Source organism: Equus asinus, chromosome 14 (genome assembly GCF_041296235.1).
Source record: "Equus asinus isolate D_3611 breed Donkey chromosome 14, EquAss-T2T_v2, whole genome shotgun sequence".
In the NCBI taxonomy this organism is placed as follows: Eukaryota; Metazoa; Chordata; class Mammalia; order Perissodactyla; family Equidae; genus Equus; species Equus asinus.
Genome location: NC_091803.1, coordinates 15303889 through 15329009, shown reverse-complemented (window position 1 = coordinate 15329009; position 25121 = coordinate 15303889). Strand labels below are relative to the sequence as shown.

Sequence of the window (25121 nt, the reverse complement as noted above, 5' to 3'; positions counted from 1 at the left end):
GTGTACATCTGACCCCAAGCGACAGGCACCTGCAGCCTCCATCTGACCAGTCGGGTGCCCTCAGAGTCCAGCTTTCAGGGCAGGAGGCAGGGCCAAGGGGCGAGGTAGGGTTGGCAAGGGCTGCGTGTATGTCTGTGTGTGTGTCTCTGTGCTGTGTGTGTCCGTGTGTGTGTGTGTGTGTCTCTGTGCCGTGTGTGTCTGTGTGTGTGTGTCTATGTGGTGTGAGTGTGTCTGCAGAGGACACCTGCCTGCCCGGCTCCCCTGGGCAGGTTGCCCGCTAACACCCTGCGCCTGGCCCAGCCCTCCCTTCCCTGGCTTTCTTCCTGTCTCCTGGCCCAATGCTGCCTGGGACCACTGCCAAATAAATGACTTGTCCTTTATCCCAGTCCTTTTCCCTCTGGGGTGACCCGTCCCTCCCACCGATGTCCAGGGGCCAAAAGCTGCCTGGCGCCCAAGGCTCCTACTCCACCAGCAACTCAGTGCGCAGCTCCGCACCAGACAGAAGGAGGAGAAGCCGGAGCTGGGGACGGCGGCCCTGGGGGGCGGTGACTCCGCGCTCTTTCCTCCAAGGGGTTGACTTCTGGGTGTCTAGCCTCCCCGTCCCCGAGGCCTGCACCCAGACCAGCCTGCTTCGTGGAGCCTCCAGACTTCTCCCCTCTCCCCTCCCCCACCCAGGAGGCTGGCCCAGCCCAGAGAAGGCCACTCAGCCCCCGAGTCCCCGGCAGCACCCAGCCCCGGGCCCAGGCTGCTCAGGCCTGCTGGGCTCCCTGGGGTTGGCGCTTCCCCAGCCACACCCTGTGGGTGCCCGCTGCAGCCTCCCCGGCCAGCTCCCCAGGCCGTCTGACCTTGGCCTCCAGCGTGGTCAGCCGCTCACTCATGTCGCTGAGCCGGGTACAGTTCATGCATTCTGAAAGAGAAGAGGCGCCCAGTGAGGGTGGGGTGTAGACCCTGGGGAGAGAGCAGCTCAGCCACCAGGACGGCCTCTGGGTAGACACGCAGGGAAATCTCTGCGGATGTGCCTGGAAAACTCCTACCCATCCTTCAGGGCCTTATCCTCAGCGCAGCCTGCCGGACCTCCAAGTCTCCTTTCTGAGTACCCACAGCACATTGCACCATCTTTTTTCCAGCAAAGTTCTGAGCTGGTGCCAGGCCGCTGCCTGGGCTGCCTCGTCAGTCTATGAGCGTCCCGAGGGCAGGGTCTTGTCTATTTTGTTTGCCCACGAATCTCAGTGTGTGGCCCAAAGTAGAGGCTCAAAAAAGTTCTGAGAGTTGAGGAATGGATGGTCAATGAGCTGCACTCTCTGCCTTTGGGAACTGTGGTCTGGGGAAGGAGCCGGGTGAATAGACTCAGGCCGGGAAGGGCTGTGCTGGGGCTGTAAGAACAGGACCTGCAGGTGAGCATCACGGGGGATGCCCAGGCCAGTCTGCAGTGGGGGAGGGGCTGGTCAGGGAGGACAGCCTGGAGGCAGCAGCCTCTAGGGTGAGGCCCGGGAGAGGCACAGTGAATGGTCAGGTTCAGCAGAGGGGAACAGAACAGGGGTCCACCAGCAGCCTGGCTGAATCAGAGGGCCCCTGCAGGCCCCCCGAGGTTGAACAGGGGGCCCCTAACACAGGAGGCCTGGAGGAAGGAGCTGGGCAGGGTCCTGAGGCCAGGGGGCAGCTGTTGGCAGGGGTGGAAGTCAAGGTTGCATTTGGGTTTTTTAAAGCTCATTCTGGCAGCAAAGTGTACGGAGGGCGGGAGTGGGAGGGACTGGCAGCCGGAGGGCCAATTAGGAGCGCGGTAATGGTCGACCCCCCGGGGAACGCCTCTCCCTGGGCTGTAATTATCTCTTTCTGTCTGTCTGCCCCGGAGACCCGGAGCTCTTTAATGAGGAAATAGATGGTTCAAAGCTGTTCCAAAGAGCTTTTATTGCTCTCGAAGTCAAGGGACGCCGAAATGCCTCTGTCAGTTCAAAGGCTGACCCCACAGGAACCTCATTCTGGTTAAACAGACAGACACCCGACAGAGATCAGGTCCCCCTGCGTGTGCTGGGCTGACCATGGCAGTGAGGCCCGCATGCCCCCGTCCTTGGCAAGATCCCCCATCTCCATCACTGGATGCGAGTCACCTCGCCAACGTCCCTATCCTGAAATGGCGATTGCTCTGTGAGAGACGGGGGAGCGCCAGGGTTTCAGGACCACGGCGCTAGATGGTTCCTGCCGTGTCCTCCCCAGGGCTGCCCACCGGCTTCGGGGCCAGGGGGGCTGACCCCCGCGGCTTTCTGCTCAGCAGCCCCAGGGGGCTTTGCAGTGCCTACTGCGGGGCCGGCAGACGCCCCGCTCCCCGTCTCCCTCCGCTGCTTCCCTGGGCTGGGCTCAGTCAGTGGTTTATTAGCATTTTTTTAGGACCAGAACTCTTCCTCCTCTTCCTCCCCTCTCGTAAAACCTTCTCAGTAACCCCGACACATAAAACAGATTAAAGCCTAAGGTATAAACACTAAAGTTTTAAAGAACAGAAGAATGTACACAGTCGTCTGACTCTCTGACGACTTCACAGGGGACCCGCCAGGCGGGGGTGGTGTTCTGGTTAAACACGGGGAGATTGAACACACATGTCTCCTTCTGGTCGCTCCAGGAGAGGGAGGGTAGAGGAAGAAAGAGGTACAACCACAAAGCAGAGATGGACTGGGGGACTTCTCAGGGGACCAGCGCTGCCAGGAAGTGACAGGCAGCCAGGCCAGTCCCGGCCTCGCCAACGCCCACGGAGGCCACCAGAGCCTCCAGGCTCCCCTGAGGCTGGGACAGCCCAGGCGGGTGGGGTGAGGGGTCCTCTCTGGGCACAGGGACCCGCCCAAGGGAAAGGCCCACAGGCACTGACAGCTGGGGAGGCCCCGTGCCGACAAGGCCAAACCACATGGAAAGAGCCCCAGGGGCTCCACAGGCCCTCTGAAACAGACAGCCCAGGACTCCCCGGCCTTTGAAAGAAGCCTGTAATGAGAAAGACGGAGACCAAAACAGGGTTCCGTGTGTCCATCCACCCACCCTGCCCTCCACCTATCTACCAGCTCTGCACCCCACTCACCCACCCACCATACCCACCCCCGCCCATCCCCTCACCCCCTGGAGCTCGGCAGCTTCCCTGTGCCCCTTGGTGACCCTGTGCCAACACTGATGGGGTGGGCGGCAGGGCAGCATGCACGGGGGGGCCTGCCTCGGAGCAAAGGCCCATGGACCATCCCCCGCAGTTGTGTCTGAGGGGGAACAGGCGCCAACTCCGGAGGAGGACGGGCCGGAGGACTTTGAAAGAGCTAGATTCCTGCTGGAGCCCCAGCTGCCTGGTCCGCACTCTGCATGGGAGAGGGCACCCCCCGCACCCCGGGTCCGGCAGGAAGAGCAGGAGCCGGAGGAACAGGATGGACGCGGGTGACTGTGAATCAGAGCCCCAGCCCTGCCCAAAGCACATTCTAGAAGCGTTTAGGGGCCATGACCAGAGCGTTTCCATGCTCTCAGGCCACAAATAGGACTCTCTGCAGGGGAGAAGGTCAGCGGAGGGAGGGGCGGGACCTATTTCTGGAAAGTGTGCTGGGCCTGCTTCCAGTTTGCCCTGGCACTGGGCGCCCTGCTTGGCAGTTGAGTGGCGGGTTGGCCATCGGCGGGCACAGGGGGTCCAGCTCCCTGGCTGTGGAGAGGCCCAGCCAGCGGGCACCTGGCCGCAGGCATTGACACTGGCTGGCCCCGCGGCTCCCCTGGCATCCTGTCATCACTGAAGCCTGTTTGTTTCACTTTCTCGAATTACCCATCAGCGCAGTGGATGCACGGAAACGGCACAAGTGGCACTGGGCCTGGCTCTGGGGCGGACGAGCTCCGGGCCTTGGTTTCCCCTGAGAGCAGGGCTCTCACTTCCTGGGATTCTGAGGGTCCCCATGTTCCCAGTGCACACAGGCCGTGAGCCCCGGGCCACAGGACACGTCCCGGTGGCTAGGACACAGGTGCAGAAACCCCTGTTGGCAAATCTTTGCCAGAACAGCATGTGCATCTCGGAAGTGTGGATGTGCCAGGCAAACCAGCCTGTGTGTGTGCGCGCGTGTGTGTAAGAGAGAAACAGAACCGGACTGCTTGGTGCGCTCAGTGGAAAGAACTCTGGAGGCCACTAACTCCCTGTGTGGCCTGAGAGGCCCTCTTCTCTGTGCCTTGGTTTGACCCTCTGTAAAAGGGGTTCACGCCGGATCAGCTCCCAGGGCCTCCGGCTCCTGGACCCTGCTCCTGCCGCCTGTGCCCTCACCCTCGGGCCTTGCTGCTGGGCTCTGTCCACTGCAGGACAGTTGTTGCCAGTCCGCCTGCCATTCACCTTTGGCCAGCACTGTGCTGGTGATGGCTCGGCACCCAGAATTCAGGACCCGCTGCCTGAACGGGGCCGGATTCCTGAGGCCTGGGCCCTGAGATTGGCTTCACCCATAAGGCTATTGCAGAGAAACCTAAACTAAAAGGGCAGAGACCCCGACAGGGGGAGCCAGGGCGCAAAGGTGGTCCTGTCCCCAGAGGCCCAGCTCCCTCCATGAGAGGTCTCAGAGATGGCCGTGCAGGCAGGGACATGTGCGGGGCAGTGTCACCAGTGGGGCCCGGGTGGAGGAGATCCCTCGATCCTCCTGGAGACCTCTGACCCTAGCCAAGACTCCTCGGCCCTGTTAGGAGGACACAGCTCCACTGGAATGGCCGTGAGTGCTCACAGGACCACAGGAACAAGGAGATCCTGAGTGGACTCGGTTTCCCCAATATGACAAGAGTGGGGCTGGGCCCTGCACAAATACATCTGGCACCTTTCTGTCCTTGACACAGGTCAGCCTTGGGCCACACATTCTTTCAGTGCCTCCCTCACCCACTGGGACCCTGGGGGTCACTCAGCACCTCACCCCGCTGGAGAGATTGGTCATCTCCCCCTCTGTCAGAACCCTGAGCAGCTCCCACGTGCTCAGGAGAGAGTCCTTGTCTTGGCTGGGCACACTGCCCCAGATGGGGGCTCTCTTTTCTCTTCTCTCTCAATACCACACCCCCCGCCAGGACACACTTCTCCAGCTAGGACACACCCTCCAGCCAGGACACACCTCCTCCAGCCAGGACACACCCCTCTAGCCAGTACACACTCCCCTCAGCCAGGACACACCCCTCCAGCCAGGACACACCCCCAGCCAGGACACACCCCCAGCCAGGACACACCCCTCCAGCCAGGACACACCCCCAGCCAGGACACACCCCCAGCCAGGACACACCCCTCCAGCCAAGACACACCCCGAGCCAGGACACACCCCCAGCCAGGACACACTACCTGAGCTTTCCTCAGTGCCCAGAGGCTCCCTCCAGTCTCTAAGACAGAGGTAGTCTTCTGAGGAAAGAGGATTTTCTGGGTAAGACTCTGTACCCAGCTCAACTATCTACCAAGGTCTGAGAGTAGAATGAAGGCATCTTAGACAGGCATGGCCTCAAAACACTTATACTCATGTGCCCCCCCTCAGGAAGATGTTAAAGGATGTACTCCACCAAAACAAAGGAGTAAACTAGAGAAAGGAGGACAGGAAACAGGGACACACAGAGGCAAGAAGTTCCACATGGGAGAGAGACAAAGGGGTATCCTGAGTAGGGAACTAAAGGAATGCCACGTGAGGACAGGAGGCCTGGAGGACAACCTGACCACGTTAGACCAGGAGACAGAGCGTTCTAGAAAAGAGAGAGCCTCTGAGGGTGGGAATGTCAGGAAGGGAGAATTAAATATCTTTGCGGGAAATCTGGGGTGAATTAGTGATATGCCAAGTAATGCACACCCACAACATGGCATAGAAAACTGAACACTTAAAACACGAACTATTAACTTTCCAGAAAATGAAAAATCTAAAGCGAGGAGAAGCACCCTGGTCTACTGCCCAAATCAGCTGCGAACGTGGTTTGCTTTGTCAGAATCCTCTGTTCATTGTCTATCGCTCTAACCCAAATTGTGATACAATTCTCTGGGAGGAGGGGAGGAAGAGAAGGCCTGGAGCATGGGTCAGGGGTGAAACAACGTGTGTCTAGTTCAGCCTGCAGCTCTGCGGGGCCCTCAGGGGCTCTGAACCAGCCCCATGGGTAGCAGAGAGGCCCTGGGAAGACCTGTGCCTGGGAAGCTCCCTTTCCAGCCAGCTTCTAGAGCGCCACTTATCCAGGCTGGATTTCTCGAAGCCACATGCCCCAAAAGGAAAGGCGGAGGGGGCAAGGTCAGGCCGAAGCGGGGGGGCCTTGCCCTGTGCATCCTCTGTGCTCCCCAATATACACCAGAGCAATGAACCTCATCGGGGGCTGGGGAGCCTGCTGGTGCGATAGAGCCATGGCTGCATGCCAGGCCCAGCCGTGGGGTTCACGGACAGGACAGAATAATTAAATTCCATCCTTTTCTATATCAGGGATCACAGAGGAGGCAAGATTTTTTAGGAACTTCTGCCAAGACTTTTATTGAAGAGTAACTTGAGTTCCTTCTCAAGAGGGGCAGCCTCGCAGGGGTGTCCTCACTGGAAACACAAATGCGCGAAGCACTGGCTGCCCCGAAACTTCTCAGAACATGATGGTAGCTGGCCACCTCCATCCCGACTGCTGGCACCCACATCAGCAGCCCCTGGACTGCGGAACTTTCTGGCGATGTTCAGAAACACCCCACCGGGAGACGGACAACACTGGTGAGTGAAGTTGGTTCACTGGTGTTTATCAGGCACCCACTGGGTAAAAAGCAGAAATACCCTGGCATACTGCCCTCCCTTTGCAAGTGAGGAGGATGAGATTCAGAGAGGTTTGGCAATGTACTCAAGGTCACACAGCTTGTCAATTAAAGGCCAGAATCAGAACCCAGGTCTTCCCTTCCCATAAAGCCATGGTGGGCTTGGCTAGGTGCCCTGGCTGGGGCAACAACTCTCAATGCGAAGTCAAGACAGTGCCTGGATCTTGGCTGGGCATGGGCAAAGTCTGTGAATTCTGCACCCCACATGGCCCTAGGGATCTGCTGTTCTGGCTGGCCAAGTCTGTCTTCCCCCTTCTCTACCTCCACATCCAGCCCAGAGTTCAAGGTTGATGGGTCTTGCACCACGGCTGGACCACATCCCAAAGCATCTTTTCCCCAACAGAATCTACAGAGGGATTATTAGAATTATTGAGTTACTTTACCAAGGTCGTTGGAATACAAAGACAGTTTACAAAAATCAACAGTATTCCTATATACCGGTGATAAACAAATAGAAAATGAAATTTTAAAATACCATTCACAAAAGCATCATAAACCATCATTATGTAGGAATAAATCTACCAAAAACTATAGAACATCATTGAGAGAAATTAAACAAGATCTGAATAAATGGAAAGATATACTATGTTCATGGATTGGAAGACCCAACACTGTAAAGATGTTAATTCTCCTCGGTTGTTCTTTAGAGTCAGTGCAATTGCACTCAAGATCTCAGAAGGCGTGTGTGTGTGCAAATTGGCAGGTTGATTCTAAAACGTATATGGAAATATAAAGATCCAAGAATAGCCAACGCAATCTGCAAGAAATTGAACAAAAGTGGAGGACATGCTAGCAGAATTGAGACCTATGATACAAGTATAGTAATTAAGACTGTATTTTGGGTGCAAAGACAGACAAACAGACCCACATTTATACAGTCACCTGGTTTAGGAAAAAGGCACAAACGCATTACAGTAGAGAAAGGACAGACTCTCAATAAATGGTGCTGGGTCAATTGAATATCCAAATGGAAAAGAAAAATAAAAGAATCGGACCTCTAACCCACCCCACGCACACAAGTCGATTCCAGACGGCTCATAGATCTAAATGGAAAAGGTCAAACAACACGGCTTTTAAAAGAAAACATGGGCAACTACCTTCATGACCTCAGGATAGATGAAGATGTTTTTAAACAGGACATAAAAAGTAGTAACATCATAGAAAACGGTGATAAAGCGGACTGCCTTAAAATTAAGAATTTCTTTTCTTCAGAAGACACCACTAAGAGAATGCAGAGGCTGCCACTGGGTGGAAGAGGAAGGTTGGAATTCCCGTGTCCACAAGATGTCCAAATGGCCAATAATCACACACAGAGGGGTCACCTCATTCGCCCTGTCAGGAAATGCAAATGACCCCCAGCGCCACACTCCCACACCCCATCAGAATGGGTGCAAGTAAAAAGATGAACAACGCCGGTGTTAGGGAGGCTGAGAGCCACTGTATAAACCCAACAAAAATGAATGAACACGTTCACCAAAAGCTGTGTGCAAGAATGTTCACTGCTGACAATCACCGAAAACCAGAAATAACCCAAATTCCCATCGACGGCCGACCAGATAAACTGAATATTCACGAGATGGAGTTCCTCACAGTAACGAGCTTGCACGAACCGTGTGCAGCTGTGTGGATGGACCGCAGGAAGATAAGGCTGGGCGAAGGGTGGCAGACCCTGGGGGAGCATGCGCCGGGCGGGCCCCATTCTCTCAAGCTCCAGTGCTGACTAAGGTGCTGGCCCTCGGGGTAGATGACCTTGGGGAGGGCGGCTATTGGAAGGGGCGGGAGGAGGCCTCTAAGATGACGACAATGTTCCTTTTCTTGATGTGGGTCCTGGGACACAGGTGCCGTCAGTTCGAAAAACACGTGGAACTATTCCCCTGCTCATCCGAAACCACCAATCTGACATGTTGCCCCCAGGGCTCCCTGTCACCCTGAGGACAAACCCCAACAGTGTGGGCTACTTGCCATGCTCTGAGCACCTCTCACTCTCCCAGGCCTTGTTGTCTCATCAAGAAATGGCTCCCAGCCCACCCCGTTGATCAGCTAACTCCTGCTTAAGCATCACCTCCTCCAGGAAGCCTTCCTGGACCACTCCAGCTGGACATCGGCACCTGCCTTCCCATCAATTGCCACGCGCCCAGTGCACACCTTGCTGACAGCACTGGGCACCCTGGATGGGGCTGGCCTCTTGTGTACCCCTCTTTCCTGTGGGCTGTGAACCCCTTGAGGGCAGGGCCCATGTCTCATCCATTCTCATATTCTAGAAAAATGGGGGAGGCATATTCCCCTGTCACATGGGGCTGCAAAGATGCTCATGTGTCCTCATGGGAGGTGGCAGCGCTGCCCTTGGGGATGAGCAGAACTGGAAGGGGACCCCCAGCTCACAGTCCGGGCAGCCTGCCCTGGGGAGGACCTCGGGGGACAGCGAGGGAGGGGGCCGCTCTCGTCAGTGGGGGAGGCGAGCACGGTCGGGTGTCTGCCCGGTGCCCCCTGCAGCTCCGTGCCAAGCTCCCTCCCTGCACAGGAAGGGCCACAGCCCCGAGCAGAGAACAGCTGTTTCCCATTTCCACCAAGGCCAGACGGAGCGGAAGCGGCTGAGGGAGAGATAAGGAGGACGTTTTGATGCTGAAGCTCATTATATTCTGGCTGTGTCACCACGGGACGGGAGGAAGGGGGGAAACGCTCTCCTCCAATTTCACAGGAGCAGCAGGTCTGGCCCACGTGGCGTGAGGCAGGTCACAAAAACGATCCAAAGGAGAGATGGCCCCTCAGGTCCAGGGAGCACTTACCGTGTGCCGGACGCTGCTCAAAGGGCTAGACCTGCGCTGACACCCCCTTTTCGTGTAAACTCGTCTAATGCCTACACTAACCCCATGAGGTAGGGACCATTGTTACCTCCACTTTACAAATGAGGAAACAGGCACAGAGAGGTTAGGGAGATAGCCCCAAGTCACACAGCTAGGAAGTGGCAGAGCCTGGATCCAAACCCAGGCAGTCAGGGGGTGGCACCCTGGCCGGCCTCGGGGACCTGCCTGGTGAAAACACCTGAGACCCAGGGGCTCTGGGGAGCCTGCCTCCAGGCTTCCTCCTGGCCCCAGCCCCACCAGCTGTCCTCTGGAATGCCTACCCCCGTGCCGAGGGCTCCACAGCCTCTCCCCAGATGCCATCTCCTCCCCTTGCCCCAGCTGAGGGCACCACAGCGTTTCCTTTTGAAAACATTAGGGCCCTCGACTTCTGTGGGGAAACAGCAGGAATTAAATTAATGCATTTCTTTGGGAAATGAGCCCTGACCCAAAGTGAGCTGTGTCCCTCTGCTCGACGGGGCTGACACGTTCCCTTTGCCTTCTCCCCCAGAGGGCAGCTGGGCCCAACCAAGAAGACACTCAAGCTGGCGGTGGCGTGGGGTGGGGGCTGCAGGGGCGAGGGGCTGCCACCTGAGGAGGGGCCTCAGGGCTCCCAGAGGGTCAGGGCACTGCTGAGGGGGAGGGGGCACAGGAGGGAGACCAATGCACATGGCCACGCAGCACGGTGCAGACACTCGAGAACATGTGTGTGTGTGCGTGTGCACGTCTGGTCCTATTTCTGGGAGGGAATAGGAAGCATTCTCCCCTCCCCCAGGGCCCCGGGTTCACAAAGCCCTTTCACCTTCAACCTCACTTGGTCCCCGTGTGGCTAGTGAGGCCCCAGAATCCATGGTCCCAATTTATAGCCATGTCAAGGGCAGCTCAGAGAGGGGAGGGGACTTTCCTAGGTCATACAGTGCTGTGACCAAATGCCAGTGTCCTCTGGGGAAGGCCAGGGGCCCTCCCACCCCACCACGCCCCCCATTCCCACGGCCGCTCCAGCAAAAGGAACCCACAAGAGGCTCCAGGAAGAGTGGAGGCCGAGGCCAGGGAACCAGCCCCCTGCTCTGTGAGCATGCACCCTCTGATGGATCAGGAGTGGGGTCAGGCATCAGGAACAGCGCTGTGTGCCCTCAGGCAGGGTGCAGCCATCTCTGGGCCTCAGCTTCCCGAAGGTTAGATACAGAGACAGACTCAACGCTCTCTCAGGGCCCTGTCGCCCATCGTTCTCTGAGTCAGTAACCCAAACGGGAGCCAAAAGGTGCATCAGCTGGGCATCTGCCTTTCCCCTTCTCTCTCCTGTGGGCAAAGGAGCCGGGCCTTGCTTCCTGCGAACAGACGGATCACATCATGGCGGCTCATTCTCAGGCTTCTATGGTGACATGTGATCCCCTGTGAAGCAGCCCGGGGCCTCCGTGGGCTGAAGGGGCCATTTGCCCACCTCGCAGGGGGCAGGCAGCGTGCAGCCCAGGTGAGGCGCAGAGGCTCTAGTCCCATCTCGGCTCACCCGCTGCCTCTCAGTGGGCCTCAGCTTTCCTCCACGACAAAATGGGGCAATAGCGCCTGCCCTGTGTGGCTGGGAGGCCGGGCCCAGACCTTTGCCGCTGGCCTTCGGTTAGTGCGTGGCCTTCCGTCCCCGTGGCTGGGGTGCTTGGACCAAGGCGGCTGTGCGACAACAGAGGGGTTTCCAGCTTTCCAGCACTGTCCCTCAGGTCTTGAAGGGGATTTCATCACAACAAAAATAAGTGGTCCAGTCTCTATGGCCTTTTGGGGGAGCGAGAAGCTGGTGGGGGCCGGGGCACCCTCCCTGCATATGTTTTCTCTCTCCGTATTCGGCCGCTTCTCTCGGTGGAGTCCTGAGGTTCGTGCGGTTAATCTGAAGTTATTGCTGGAAGCCCTCTATGCTTTTTTCCTCATCCAGAAAGAAATCATAAATATCTCCAAGGTCCCGGGAAGCTGGCAGGCAGCCTTGCCCGGGCCTGAAAGATGACACCAGGCACGGCCGAGGGAGATAAGCTGCGATCCTAGACACCCTTGGACACGCGGAGTCGGGGCTGCCACGGCTGTGTGTCACTGGGAAAGAATCCCGTTTAACAGGGCTCCAAGCCGAAGGTCAAGGTTCAGGGGTCATCAAGCAAAGCTGGCTGACCGGGGCCTCCAGACCCCAGGAGGGGCGGCCTGACGCCGCCGGGGCTTCCGCTCCCCAGGGGGCCGGAGGAGCAGCCCAGCCTCGGCCCTGGTGCAGCCTCCCCCTGCCGTGCCCGTCCAGGCTCCAGAGGCGCAGGGAGCTCTCCTGGGGAAACAGGAGGTGCCCAGATGACAGCAAGAAGGGGGCGGGCTCCTTGGTCCCCAGGCCTTCAGAGGGAAACAGTAGCAGAGTTTTAAGAACTCAAGTCAAAGTCCCTGGCCCGTCCCAGGAGGGCAGCGTGGTGGCGGAGGAGCCCACAGCAGAGGGGAGGGAGGCCTGGGGAGCAGGTCTGCACGTATCTCCACAGGCACCTGGGCGGGTCCCTTCCCCTCTGGGGTCCTATTCCTCCAAAGGCAGCTGAAGGGACCCTCATAGATAACAAATCAAAGAGAAGCTGCTCCCATGCAGGGGGAGGGAGCCCAGAGCCCCCGAATCAGCTACCTCCTGCCTCCTGGGCTCAAGGTGGGCACGGGGTGGACGGGTCTCGGTGCCCCGGCCCCGGGGCCTCAGACCCCCAAGGGAGCAGCATGTGAGGAGGCCCGTCCCACGCCCACTGGGGCTGTAGACAAGACTCCTGACTCTCAGGGTCAAACCTGGACCAGGCCTTTCCCCGGAAGAGGTTGCCATGGCAACTAAAGGACCACTTGATGGGGCCCCTCCCCTCACCAGGCACAGACCCTCCCTAACGATGGATCTCCCTGCTGATTGCCTGTGTTTTCCAGCCTGGAGGATCACTCAGACACAACCTGGCTCTTTCTTAGGGACACTTCCTCCCCACCCCCCGCCCCCAATAGTTGAAAACACATTTGAACGACACAACGTGAAGGCCTTTGTGCAGGATTTACAGTCGTTGTCTCATAGCTTAAGGCTTAGTCACCTCTCCGGGCCCTGCCCCCTGACAAGCTGAGTGACCTTGGCAAAGTTACTTCTCTGAACTCGAGTTGCTTTGCTGGGAAGAGGAGGATAATCGAGGCCGCCTCCTAGGACCCGGACCAGTTAGAGAGGAACAGGATAAACACGGACCGCACGTCCCAGGAAGGGCGGCTGTTAGCTGGACTCTCATTGGAAAGCACACCGCCCACGCCGTTATACAGTCCAGAAGGATCTCACGCTACCTCACCCGGGCCTTTCATTTTACAGATTAGAAAACGGATCTGGAATGGTAAATGGTTCACGGCCACAGTCACACATTTGAGATGGTGGCCAACCCAGGTCTGAAATCTGGTTCTGGGCATACGTCCAGTGGCCTTTTCCCCCTCCTGGGGTAGGCGCCACATTACTTCCCCTCAGTCATTTACACCATAGTAAGAATGAGTCCATACAGTACCACTGAGGTCACAATGCTTTACAAATCACTCTCCCATCCCTCTCTCCCACTAGGAGAGCCCAAGAAAATAACATTATCCCCAGAACTAAGGAGGGGTGGGAGATGGTCCAGCCCAGAAAGGTGAGGGGTGGTCCAGGATCTGGAAATGCCAATCCCTCTGAGTCAGTGGCTCCGTCTGTGTGCAGGTTCAAGGAATGGGACAGGAAGCCCTCTGCTCAGGCACAGAGTACAGTTATGGAGGGGGCTCCTGTTGGCCGCGAGTTCCAGCACCCAGACGCTGGTCTGGAGCAGCAGCAGAAGCTTCTGCTCCACGATCGGCGCTGATGCCTAAACTTGGTCCTACCCCAGGCTTCTGGGAGCCCAGCTGGACTCACCATGCAGCAGAGGAAAGAAAGCTCAGGCCAGAAGCAAAGCCGCTACAGGGGAGGTGGGAGGACAGCCAGAGGCTGGCCTCAGCGGCTGACACTTGTGCCCTGTTCAGAGCTGGGCTGGAGCATGGGGGGCGCAGAGAGCCCCGATCTCCCCCCTTCAGCCTCTCTGAGCTTCAGGGATTAGGGGAGGACTGGGGCTGGGGTTGCAGATTCTCCCGGAGAAGGGGTCCGTCCATGTGCAAGGGGGGCTGGTCTGATCCACTTAACCCCGGTCCCCTTCTCCCTCTCTCCTGCCCCCTGCCCTGCAGACCAGACCCAGGCACTAGCCAGAGGCACACCTGGCCGCCCGGGAAGGGGCCCTGCCACCAGTAGATTCCAGGCAAGCAGTCTCAGGTCTGGGCCGGGGGTACGGGGTGGGTGGGGAGGGCCTAGGGGGACCCAAACAGCACCGCCTTGGGGCTGCTCGCTGTCCCAGCCAGAGCCAAGCCCCGAAGGAAGATAGGAGTCAGGAACGAGCCTCCCTATGGGAGAGCATCCAGTCCCCTGCCTCCTCCAACGACCCCCACCCCAGCTCTGTACCCCAGAGCCCCCGGAGCCCCGAGATGCAGCCGTCCAAGACTGCAAAGTCTGCCAATCTGGTGGGCGTGAAATGCGATCTCGCCGTGGTTTGAATTTGCATTTTCCACATTGCTAATGAGGCTGGGCATCTTTCCATAGGTTTGCAAGCCGCTTCTCTCCCCGACCCCTCTATGAAATGCCCGTTTGCGCTCTTGACCCATTTTTCTACCGGATTGTTCTGTCTTTTTCATATTGATTCATAGGAGTTCTCTCCGTATTTCCGATACCAACCCGCTGGCGATTTCACACGTTGCAATACGGCCTCCCGGTCTGTGGCTTGTGTTTTTGCCCCGGTAACACTGTCTCTTGTCGTGCAGATGTTTTCCAGTTGATTCACCATTTATTCCTTTAACTCCAGGCATTTCGTGAAGTCGCGCTAGCCGCCTCCGAACCCCATTCGCGACTTTGAAGGGACACTTCCAAGGACTCACTCACGTGTGTGACATTGGCTGTGGGACTGGTAGGCGGGATCTATGTGGCCAAAAGGTCCTTTCTCTGCCTAGTTTGCCAGGAGTTTTCACCACGAATAGATGTTGAATCGTATCTTTTAAACTGTGAATGAACTGAATTACAGGAACCACCGTTCTGAACGCTGCTTGGTGGCGATCTACGACTCGTTTGTGCTCCGCTCGACTTGAATAGCTACTATTTTATTTCGGGTTTTTCACTTGAATCCTTTATAGCTCCAACGCAGAACCATTGTGTGGCCACAGAGGTGAGGTCAATTTCAGTCCTGCACCCGGGGGAGGGAGAGGCCTGGGGCTCTGATTTCTCAGGCCTATTTCTCCCCATCCAGAGTCTGACGGACAAGCTCCCTCGTGGCCTCCCTGAGCTGGGAGGGGACCCTTCCTGTCTCGTCTTTCACTGAGTCTCCCCCGTTCCAGCTCAGGCGTAGACCCCAGTCCCGGGTTCCTGAGACCCACGCCCCCACCCCACCACCACCTACCACTGGTGCCCCCAGCACCAGCAGCGAGCCCTCGGTCTCCTAGGGTACCTGGACGCCTGGAGCCCTTGCTCCCTGCCCCGGAGGGGAGGCCGAGAAGGGGCCAGCAGCCTTGTTCCTGCTTGTTTCACCCAAGCTGAGGTTGTATTTAAAATGTAAAAGAAATGGTTCTGGAAAACACTGATGAATAAGTGAAATTTGATGAAAACGCTGGCTACGAGTCAGCCAGCCGCTCCAGTACAGGCTAACACGCAGGACTCCAGTGCTGGTAGAATTTCTCAGTGGTTTGGTGCTAAGAGACATCTGTGCCCAGATGACGAAGAGATTCCCAGAGTGTGAAGCTTGGTTCTGGGGTCCCACTGTTCCGGAGCCTGGACGAGGGCTCCTGCTCCTGGGCCATCGTCCCATACCATGGGCCCAGGCTTCTTTACACAGCTTACACGTGCATACAAGCACATACATGTATAAATAGACACATATATTCACAAAACATGACGTCCAAGCTCTGTATGGGCATGAAGACTCTGATGCTGGGGTCACACACATGCAAGTGCACATGTACACACAAACACACACGTACCATGGCAGTCTCTTAAGCCTTCCTTCTAGAACATTCCAGGCTGAGACTTGACTCATAAGCTGAGAGGTGGGCCCCCAAGGCCCATGGAATGGGAGGGTCTGGGGGAGCTGGGCAGGAATAGTGGCCAGCTCTGGGAGGCCGGTTTGAGGCTGCATGTAAAGGGGAAGACAGGCTTTCAGCGTCAGCTTCTGGAACATTCTCTAGATAGAAATGATTTTGGAAAATCCTGCAGCACAGAATCCTTTCTAAAGAAAGTAAGGCACTTACCACTACCCAACATTTGGAGAAACACATGGTGAATGACCTTACAGATATTCATTCAACAAACACTGCCAAGCACCCTGGCCAGGAAGCACTATCCTGGGCATTCAGGATTCAGGGAGTGAGAACACAGACTCAACCCTTGAGAGCTCCATGGCCCTGGGAGAGACAACCCACGAGACCATTGTAACAGCAAGCTAAGGAAGCCAAGAGGGTAGGGTGGGTACACAATGAGGCCTTCCTGAGGGTGGCGGCACCAGAAAATAAGAACAAGTTGGAATTACTGGAAAGGGAAAGTAGTACTTAGGTAGTTTCCAAACCTAATTTGGTTAACAGTTCCCAAGACGATGCTGGGGGCCCGAGGCCCCAGCTCAGGTCTGCCCAGGGCTCTGCCAGTTGTCCAGTGTCTGAAGCAGCAGGATCTGCCCCCGGCCATCAGACCCATTTCCCAACAAGGGGCTGGTCAGCATTCCCAGGAGGTCCATGAGGGCTGTAACCACAGGTGGTCCCTCAGCAAACACTGAAGCCAAACTCCATCTTATGCAGATGGAAACAACGGCCCAGAGAGGGTAGGGAATTGACCAAAAACACCCAGTCAGTCAGGGCAAAGCTGGGCCAGAGCTGGGGCCCACATGCCAGTTTTGCTGGCTCAGACTTCTGCAAGTTCTCGGTCCCAAAGCTGTTCTCAGCCCTGTCGGGGTTCCCCAGGCCGTCACCAGCTCCCTTAAAGAAAGTCTCAACTTCTCTGGACAATGGGCTCCCCGTCCCTGTGGTGTAAACTGCAAACTCCTCAGCTGGCCCTTCAAGGCCCTTGCAGTGCGGCCTCTGCGCCTCCCGGGCCGTCTCCCCCCTCTCCCACCCTCCCCACGTTCTCCCTCTGCACCGGATCAGTCGCCTGCCGTCCCCAAACAGACCTCGCTCTTCCCTGACTCCTGGCCTCCACATACCACCCCTGTGGCGTGGGCCTTCTTGTCCCCTCTGACAGATGGGGAAACCGAGGCTCCCCAAAAACCCCCCACCCCAGGGTGCATGGCAGTGCCACTGTATACAAGCCCAGGACGACTCAGCCGGCTCCTGGCACTGCCTGGGCTGCGGGCCCTAGAGGCGTGGCCTCTGCAGAAGAGGGCTCAGCCCAGTGGTCAGTTCCTCTGTCTTATGATTTCATCCTGCTGGGATAATATTAATAATAGCAATAACAGCAGTCGGCACTCACAGGGCTTCCCAGGTGCCAGGTCCTGTTCTAAGCACACTGCATATATTAACCCATTTAATCCTCACAACAACCCTATGAAGCTGCACCCATTTTACAGATAGGGAAACTGAGGCACAGAGAACAGGCTGGTAAGACGTCACACAGCTTGTCATGCAGATAATTCGATGGCTACCGTCCAAAACGTGCCTGATAAACTCTGACTTGACCCCAGATCAAGCACCTTCAGGACACCAGCATCCCCAGGGCACCAGGTCAGCCATCCAGGATTTGCTCTGGGTGTTCAGTTTGTGGTCCTCCCACTGAGCACCCAGGAGTCCCAGCCCTGAGATGGGGTCCAGGCCTGCTACTCGCCTTCCCAGGGACCCCCGTCAGCTCCCCCAAGGGCCTTTGTCTTTCCCAGTTGAAGCCTTCCAAAGGGTTCCACGTGGCCGGGCCACTGGAGGCACAGAGAGGCCCCCCGCCCATGTGCGGCTGCCTGGCATCGACCTGGACTCAGGCAGGAGCGCTCGTGAAAAGAAGCGAGATGCTCAAGTGCTTTCGAATCACCCCGTGTGGACAGCCGAGAAGAGCCCCCCGTGTTGAGAGGCCCAGAAGCCGCATCCCATACTGCTGGGGCCTCAGCTCTCAGCTCCATCCCGCCCACTGCTGGGCCCGCCTGGAATATTCTGGGCTGGGGCCCTGCCCGGACCTCAGCAGTCCTGGCCTTCAGCTGGCAGCAATCCCCGCCGCCCCTGGCAGGGTGGGCTCCTCAGTTAGCACGTCCACTGGCTGCGATGAGCCGTCCTCGCTCTCAGTCCAGGGAAGGAATCCACACACTTGGGGCCCCGCCATTCAGGCCCCGGGGAACCGGGCACATGCTGGGCCCAGCTTGTCCTCCAGAACACGCCCTCGGAGGACAGCTGGCAGCACACACGGCGTTATTTCCTCCGACCCAGGGCGGTGCGCACAGTACTCGGAGCATCCTTACCTTACAGGTGGGGACTTCGAGCGGGCAGAGGGTTAAGTGCACCCAAAAGAAAGGGAGGACGAGGAGCTCTCGCTCCGGCTCCAGCGCTCTTTCTGCTCCAGGCCGGCCCCGTCCAGGAGCAGAAGCAGCCGCCAGAAGCCTCAAGAAGGAAGATACAGAAGCCCATGGCATGCATGCCTATGTGTGAGCGTGTCTGCACGTGAGTGTGTAAATGGGTACATTCCTGTTGGCCCAAGTGTGCAGATGCCCATGGGCACGTGCGTACACCGGCTGTTTGCGCATGCCGGTGCTTGTATGCTCATGGGTCTTGTCCGTGTCTGTCTCCTATGCAGGGGTGTGGACTGTGTGCTGCGTGCCGTGTGAGCGCGTTCACGTGTGAGGGGAAGAAGAGGCTACGTCTGTGTGCCGTCCTCCCACACACCTCAGTCACGGCCGAGCAAGGGACATGGAAGCACTGGGGCCCATGTTGGGAGGTTGGGGGTCCCGGCGGCTGCGAGGAAGCCACCACCCCTTGCTGCTCCAGGAAGGGCTGGGCACTGCCCATATTTTGCACCACTGTTTATACAGAGACTGCAGCCCCACCCCTGGGCCAGGATGTGGGGGCTGCGGGCTTGATCAACGGATGCAGAAGCCAGCCAAGTGCAAACTCAAGGAGGGACCAAGGCATCCTTCACTTTCTGAAAAAGGAGGGGGAGCCGCTTACCTCCGTTGAAGATAAAGCAATAGAGACTAGAGAGGAGATGGCGTCGGCCAAGACTAGCCGTGGAAGCCTGACCTTGAGCCCGGTCTGCCTGAGTTCCAGCCCAGGGCTCCTTCCTCCATCCACACTGCCTCCCCAGGCCAGGGGGCTTGGGCCGGGCTCCTCAGATGGCGAGTCGGCAGTGCCGCCCTGGACCAGCATCTCGGTGCAGGATGCAGAAATCCCGAAAGCTTCGCGCTGAACCAGGCAGAGTGTAGGGAGCCCAGTGGCTCTGAGCCTGCAAGGGGACAGCACCCCCAAGCTTTACGACCTGACGATGGGGAACCTCAGGCAGCATCTCCAAGCCAGAGGCTTCCATCTCCAGCATCCGCCCTCCAGCTCCGTGAGTTCTTGGAGGCCCGGCAGCCAGAGCCCAGCTGGGGCTCCCAGCACCTCCAAGAGACTCAGAAGCTTGGCAGCTGGGGCCCTTGGAGTGTGCAAAGGGAGGGGACGTTGGTCTGCTCCATCCAGGGAAGTGCATGAGGCCAGGCAACAGGCCAGCATCACGGCCTCCATCAACCTGAACCTGGAGTGTCTGGGGCTGAAGCAGGGAGGGGAGGCGGGAAAGGCGGGTCTGGGGAGTCCATGTCCCACACCCCTCCCTCTGGCCAGGGCGAGGGTGCTGGGTCACTAAAGCGACTGGAGGCTGAGGGAGGAAAGGATCACACACTGAGGCCAGAACGGAGGAGCACTCAGGAGAACAGAGGTCAGCACGCTTCTCCCTCCTCCTCTCGATGTCCAGCCTCCCATTGGGCCACTTATTCAGCAGATGCTCCCTGTGCCCTGCTGAGTGTCAGGGGCTACAACACACAGTGGCAGTGGGTGCAACACACTCTTTGCCCTTTGAGAGCTTCGAGTCTGCTGGAGGAGACACAGGGTCACCAAACAGGTCCTGCAGTGTCCCACGTGCTGTGGTGGCCGTAGGGACGGGCCACTGGGGGAAAAGGGAGAGGGGCCTCAAATCCAGACGTGATTTATCAGCGGAGGCTCCCAGAGCAGGAGTGAGCAGTTGGTCAGGTGGAGGGGCCAGTCTGTGAAAAGGCCCTGAGCAGGGAGAGAGCTCAGCACGTTCCAGGTCAGGGCGGCTAGAACACAAACCTCAGTTGCCTCGTGCCAGGCCCTGCGAGCCCACTAAGGTGCCCGGTATCTATCCTCAGGGTGGCAAAAGCTGAGGAACAACATTAAACAGGGAGTGAGAAGCAGAGGGACCTTCACCATGAAGCTTACACTTCTGGAACCTTCACTGGCAAGGGTCCCTTCAAGGCCCCGAGAGAGACTCTGGCAATGTGTTCACATGTCTGTATAAAATTTGCCAACCTAGGAGTTTTCTATGTATTCCTTTTATTTAAAAGCCCCTCCAGTTGGATAAGCATCCGATCCACGGGCCCGGATCTGCCTCTGGATGGGGAATCAGCTCCCGTTGCTGGGAGGTGCTCCTGGCACAGAAGGAGCCCTTGCGTCAACTATGGACTTCAGGTGATTGTGGTATGTCACTGTAGGTCCATCAGTTGTAACAAATGTGCCAGTCGGGGGGTGGACACTGATAACGGGGGAGGCTATGCACGGGGCGGGGGCGGGAAATCTCTGTACCTCCTGCTTAATTTTGCTGTGAACCTAAAACAGCTCCACAAAAATGAAGTCTTACAAAAAGAACTGCGGGGGCCAGCCCGGTGGTGCAGCGGTTAAGTGTGCACATTCTGCTTTGGCAGCCCAGGGTCAGCCAGTTCGGATCCCGGGTGCAGACATAGCACCACTCAGCAAGCCATGCTGTGGTAGGCGTCCCACGTATAAAGTAGAGGAAGATGGGTATGGATGTTAGCTCAGAGCCAGTCTTCCTCAGCAAAAAAAAAAAAAAAGAACAGTGGGAAAGTGCTCCAGGCTCAGTGTGAGAGGCGGATGGGGTCCCCTTTCACAGAGCAGGGTCTTGCACACCTCTGGACAAACAGCAGGTTCTCGGTCTACACTGGGTGTTCTGGAAAAGCTTGCTGATCGCGTGGGAACTGCCCCTTCCCTTTGGAAAAACCCTTTCCCAGCCCTGCACTGAGGCGGCTGCTGAAGGCTGAGGGACGTCCTAAAGAGAAGAGAGGTTCCCATACTCCCAGCCTCGGCGTTGCTTGTGGCCGACGACCGTGACATCTCCCGGCTCACACCTGACCCTGTGGGACCGGGCAGCTGCAGCGAGCGGGTGACAGAGCCGGGCCTGGGAAGACCAATGGCATCTAATATTCAGTCTGACATCATCTGGCTGATGTTCCCAGAGACTAAAATTAGGCAGAGGAAATTTGGGATGCTGCTTCAGGTTTCCAAAGAAAACAGGAGGGGAGGCCAGAAAAACGGATTATCAAAGGATTTTTGTGACTCAGTCGCAGCTAGGAAAACAGACACGGGCTCCACTTATGGGAATAGGCAGAGGATCTCCCAGCCCTTCAGCGGAAAGGGAGAGCCAAGCTCCGGGTGAGCCCGCTCCCACTGGGGCTGTCCCGGTGCAGCCCCATTTTGCGGATGGAGTGGAGAGATGCCGGGCCTCGTCCAAGGGCAGCTGGAAGCCGGTGGAGTTCCATCCGCAGCCACCTCCTTAGGACACTGCTCTGCTCCCAAGAGCATTTGGCTCTGCCCCACTTAGGAGAGGTGAGGGGTCTCGAAGGGTCTGCTGCTCCATCAGAACTAAGTGTTTATCCCCAAGGACCAGCTGGGAACGTCCAGGCCACGCGGGTGGGCAGGCCAGTGCCTGAGAACTTGAAAAGTGCCCGCTACCCCACGTGCCATGGGGCCCAGCAAGGATCAGCAGTCTTTCCTCATTCTACCACTTGAGCTGAAAGACCTTTGGTAGAAGCTTCTCAATGAGAGATTAGGGAACCCCAAGGTTCTCACAGTCTCTGAAACGTGGAAAGTGTAAGCAAGATAAACTGTGCCTGGGCCCGTTTCAGGAGAAACTGTCCAAAGCCTTGTCCAGTTCTCAGAGAGGGGGATCCATGACCCTCTATGTGTTAAGACCATTGCCTCGACTGTCCAGTTCAACCTCTCCTTTTATAGATGAGGAGCTGAGGAGGGGCCGGCTGCAGATGCTGACACAGGTGTGGAGTGCAACAGGTCGAAACCAGGTGGAAAGATGGAGGGGAGGAGACATCAGGCAGAAAAGTCAGATGAAGCCGGGGTAAGTGGGGGTACAGAAAACGGAACTGGGGGGACCGCCACGATTGTCAATCATCAGATACAAGCGGGGCATTCTACTGCCCTCATGTGGCTGCGGGGAGAATTACAGGCATGAGCTGGCCTGAATCCCGGCCCCCACCCCCCCACCCCGTCCCCCCACCCCGACCCCGAGCCTGGCCCGGTTAGCGGGCGCTCTATACAGATGTGAGTTTTCTCCCTGGATGAGAAAAAAACAGGACAGATCACCACCAGGCACTGTCGAGATGGAAGGAGATGCGGGGTGGGCATCTCGAATTTTCTGGCATCTTCAGGACTGCAGTAATCCCAGAGCACCCCCAACAGAAATGTAATCCTGACAACACAGCAGAGGCTTGGGCCTGATTCTGGGATTTCGCTTCCAACTTATTGGGCAAATTCTCTCAGTGTTGCAGAATAAATTAACAGGCAGGTGGATGGGAAGACCAGCATCCCCGGGAACAGTAGGTGCAAAGTCCAGCTCCAACACGAGGGCTGAGGAAAGGGGAGCTGCAGGCGGCTGGGTGGCCCCGCAGATTTCCAGTCACCACGCCAAAGGGAAAGGGAGAGGTGAACTCTGCAGAAGCCAGAGAGGGATTAGCAAGAAGCGGGGCAACGAGGGGCGAGCCTCACGCCAGGCTGCCAGGCCCACTCAGAACCGGCCCTCCCACAGCAACTGTAACTCAGAACGTGGCCTTTGCAGCTGCCTCACAGCCTCGGCGGCCAGTAACCCCAAGGTCTCCATTTCACAAACAAGGAAATGGAGCCTGAGAGGGAGTGAGGCCCTCCCCACAGCACACGCCCAGAAAGAACCCAGGCCTTCAAAATAGGCCAGAGCCATATTTCCACGGCCAGCTGATTTTCAACAAGGGTGCCAAGATCATTCGATGGGGAAGGAATAGTCTCTTCAACAAGTGGTGCTGGGAACCCTGGATGTCCAGATGCAAAGAACAGAGCGAGACCCTACCTCACCCTGTACACAGAAATTAACTTGAAATGGATCAACAACCTAAATCCAAGAGCTGAAACCATAAAACTCTGAGAAGAAAACACAAGGGAATGCCCTGCACTTGGCGACGGATTCTCAGATATGACACCAAAAGCACAAGCGAAAGAAAAAAATCGATCAATTGGACTTCATCCAAATTAAAAATGTTTGTGCATCAGAGGACGTTACCGAGAAAGTGAAAGACAACCTACAGAACGGGAGAAAATAGCTGCAAATCGTATCTCTGAAAAGGGTCTAGTTTTCAGAATACATCTTACAACTCAACAAAAAAGACAAACAATCCAATTTAAAAAACAAAGGACTTGAATAGACAGTTTTCCTAAGAAGATACACAAATGGCCAACGAGCACATGGAAAGATGCTCAGCATCCTTACTTACTGGGGAAGCGCAAATCAAAACCACAGCGAGATACCACTTTCCATCTGCCAGGATGCTTAATAATTTAACAAATTTTAAAAAACCCCAGAAAATAACAAGCGTTGATGAGGACGTGGAGAAACTGGAACCCCTGTACCTTGCTGGTGAGAATAAAAAATGGTTCCGTTCCCATGGAGAACAGTTTGGTGGTTATTCAAAGAGTTAAACACAGAATTACCGTATGACCCAGCAATTCTCCTCTTCGACATACACCCAGAACTGAAAACAGACACTCACACAACTGCACGTACAAACACGCTCACCCTTCATAGCAGCTCTTTGCACAACAGCCAAAAGGTGGAAACAGCCCAAATGCCAACCCATGGATGAATGAATAAACAAATGGTGGAATATTAGTCAGCCATAAAAAGGAAGGAAGCACTGATCTGGGCTACGACGTAGGTGACCCTCCAAAACATTATGCTCAGTGAAAGAAGTCAGACCCAAAGGTCACATATTGTGTGGTTCTATTTATACGACATATCGGCATAGATAAATCCACGGGGACAGAATGTAGATTGGTGGCTGCCAGAGGCAGGGGGGAGGGGAGAACAGGGAGTGATGGTTTAACGGGTTAAGGGGTTTTACTTCGGAGAAGTGGTCACATTCTAAAACCAGAGAGAGGTGGTGGTTGCATAATACTGTAAAAATATACCAAACGCCACTGAATTGTTCAGTGTAAAATGGTCAGTTTTGTTATGTGAATTTTACCTGAATAAACTGTTAAAAAATAAACCAGAAAATTTACTATAAACCACAGGATATGCTTCCCTAGGCTGGGTGCTTCCCACCCCACCCTCATCCCTTCTCAGACCCTGGAACCAATACGTTCTCTCCAACCACCCGATGGAGAGCTCACGCCAGCCTCTCCCCAAGCTGAGCCATGCACCACGCGTCCAGCCCGGCCTCTTGGGCTTTGCTCCGCCGCATGGCCGCCGCCTCAGCCATGAGAGACCATGGCATGCCCCAGTAGGAGAGGGGCTGGTCTAAAATGGCGCCACTTCCAGTTTGAAACGTCAATCCCTCAGCCCCAGGCTTCTATCTCCTTTCAAAAAGGCACCTGCCAACCTCAGTACAGAATTCCTGCCCCACAGGCACCGCTTCTCTTTAGGGCCTTTCTCATCGGCCAGCCCCAGGAGGACATGGTATTAGCACGATGAAGCTGAGGCTCAGAGAGGTTAGCCACTCTCCCAGGGCCACACAGCAGGGCAGCAGAGCTGGGACGTGAGCCCAGGCTTCTGACCCCCAGGCTGGTGTGGTGCCTGATGCCCATTTCACCTCCTGCCTCCCAGTGTACAATCCCACAGCTCCCACGGGAATGGCCGTGACGCCAAGACAAGGACTCACGGCAAAGTCCTGGGCACAGGCCTTCCCACTGCACCTGCCTTCCTCTGCCCTGGGGCTCCAGGCCCTGCTCTCTCCCCACCACGTTCCCTAGACTCCAGGGCAGGAGCCAGCAGCCTGCAGACCTGCAAGCTTCCCCATCTCTTCTGCCCAGAGTCAGACCCAGGCTCCAATCCTGGGTCCACCCCTTACTGCCCTGGGGCCTTGAGCAAATTCCCTAATCCCGAGGGCCTCAATGTCCTCTTCTGTAAAATGGGACTACGAATAGGATGGTGAGCTCACCATAGTGTCAATCCCTTAGTTGTTATTAATCACTTTTGCCCTCTAGCTCCCTGTTGTTAAAGGGCTTACCTACTAAAT

At 56.7% G+C, this 25121-nt stretch overlaps 1 protein-coding gene across 3 annotated transcripts in view; it reads right to left on the bottom strand.

Annotated features, from left to right (window-relative positions):
- COL26A1 (collagen type XXVI alpha 1 chain) overlaps positions 1 to 25121 on the bottom strand; it is a 159069-nt gene that overhangs the window by 20861 nt on the left and 113087 nt on the right. For all 3 annotated transcript variants that reach the window (XM_044747328.2, XM_044747325.2, XM_044747326.2), the window contains exon 4: positions 846 to 907. In XM_044747328.2, coding sequence (XP_044603263.1) covers positions 846 to 907 — 62 coding nt within the window. The remainder of the gene's footprint in view (positions 1 to 845; positions 908 to 25121) is intronic.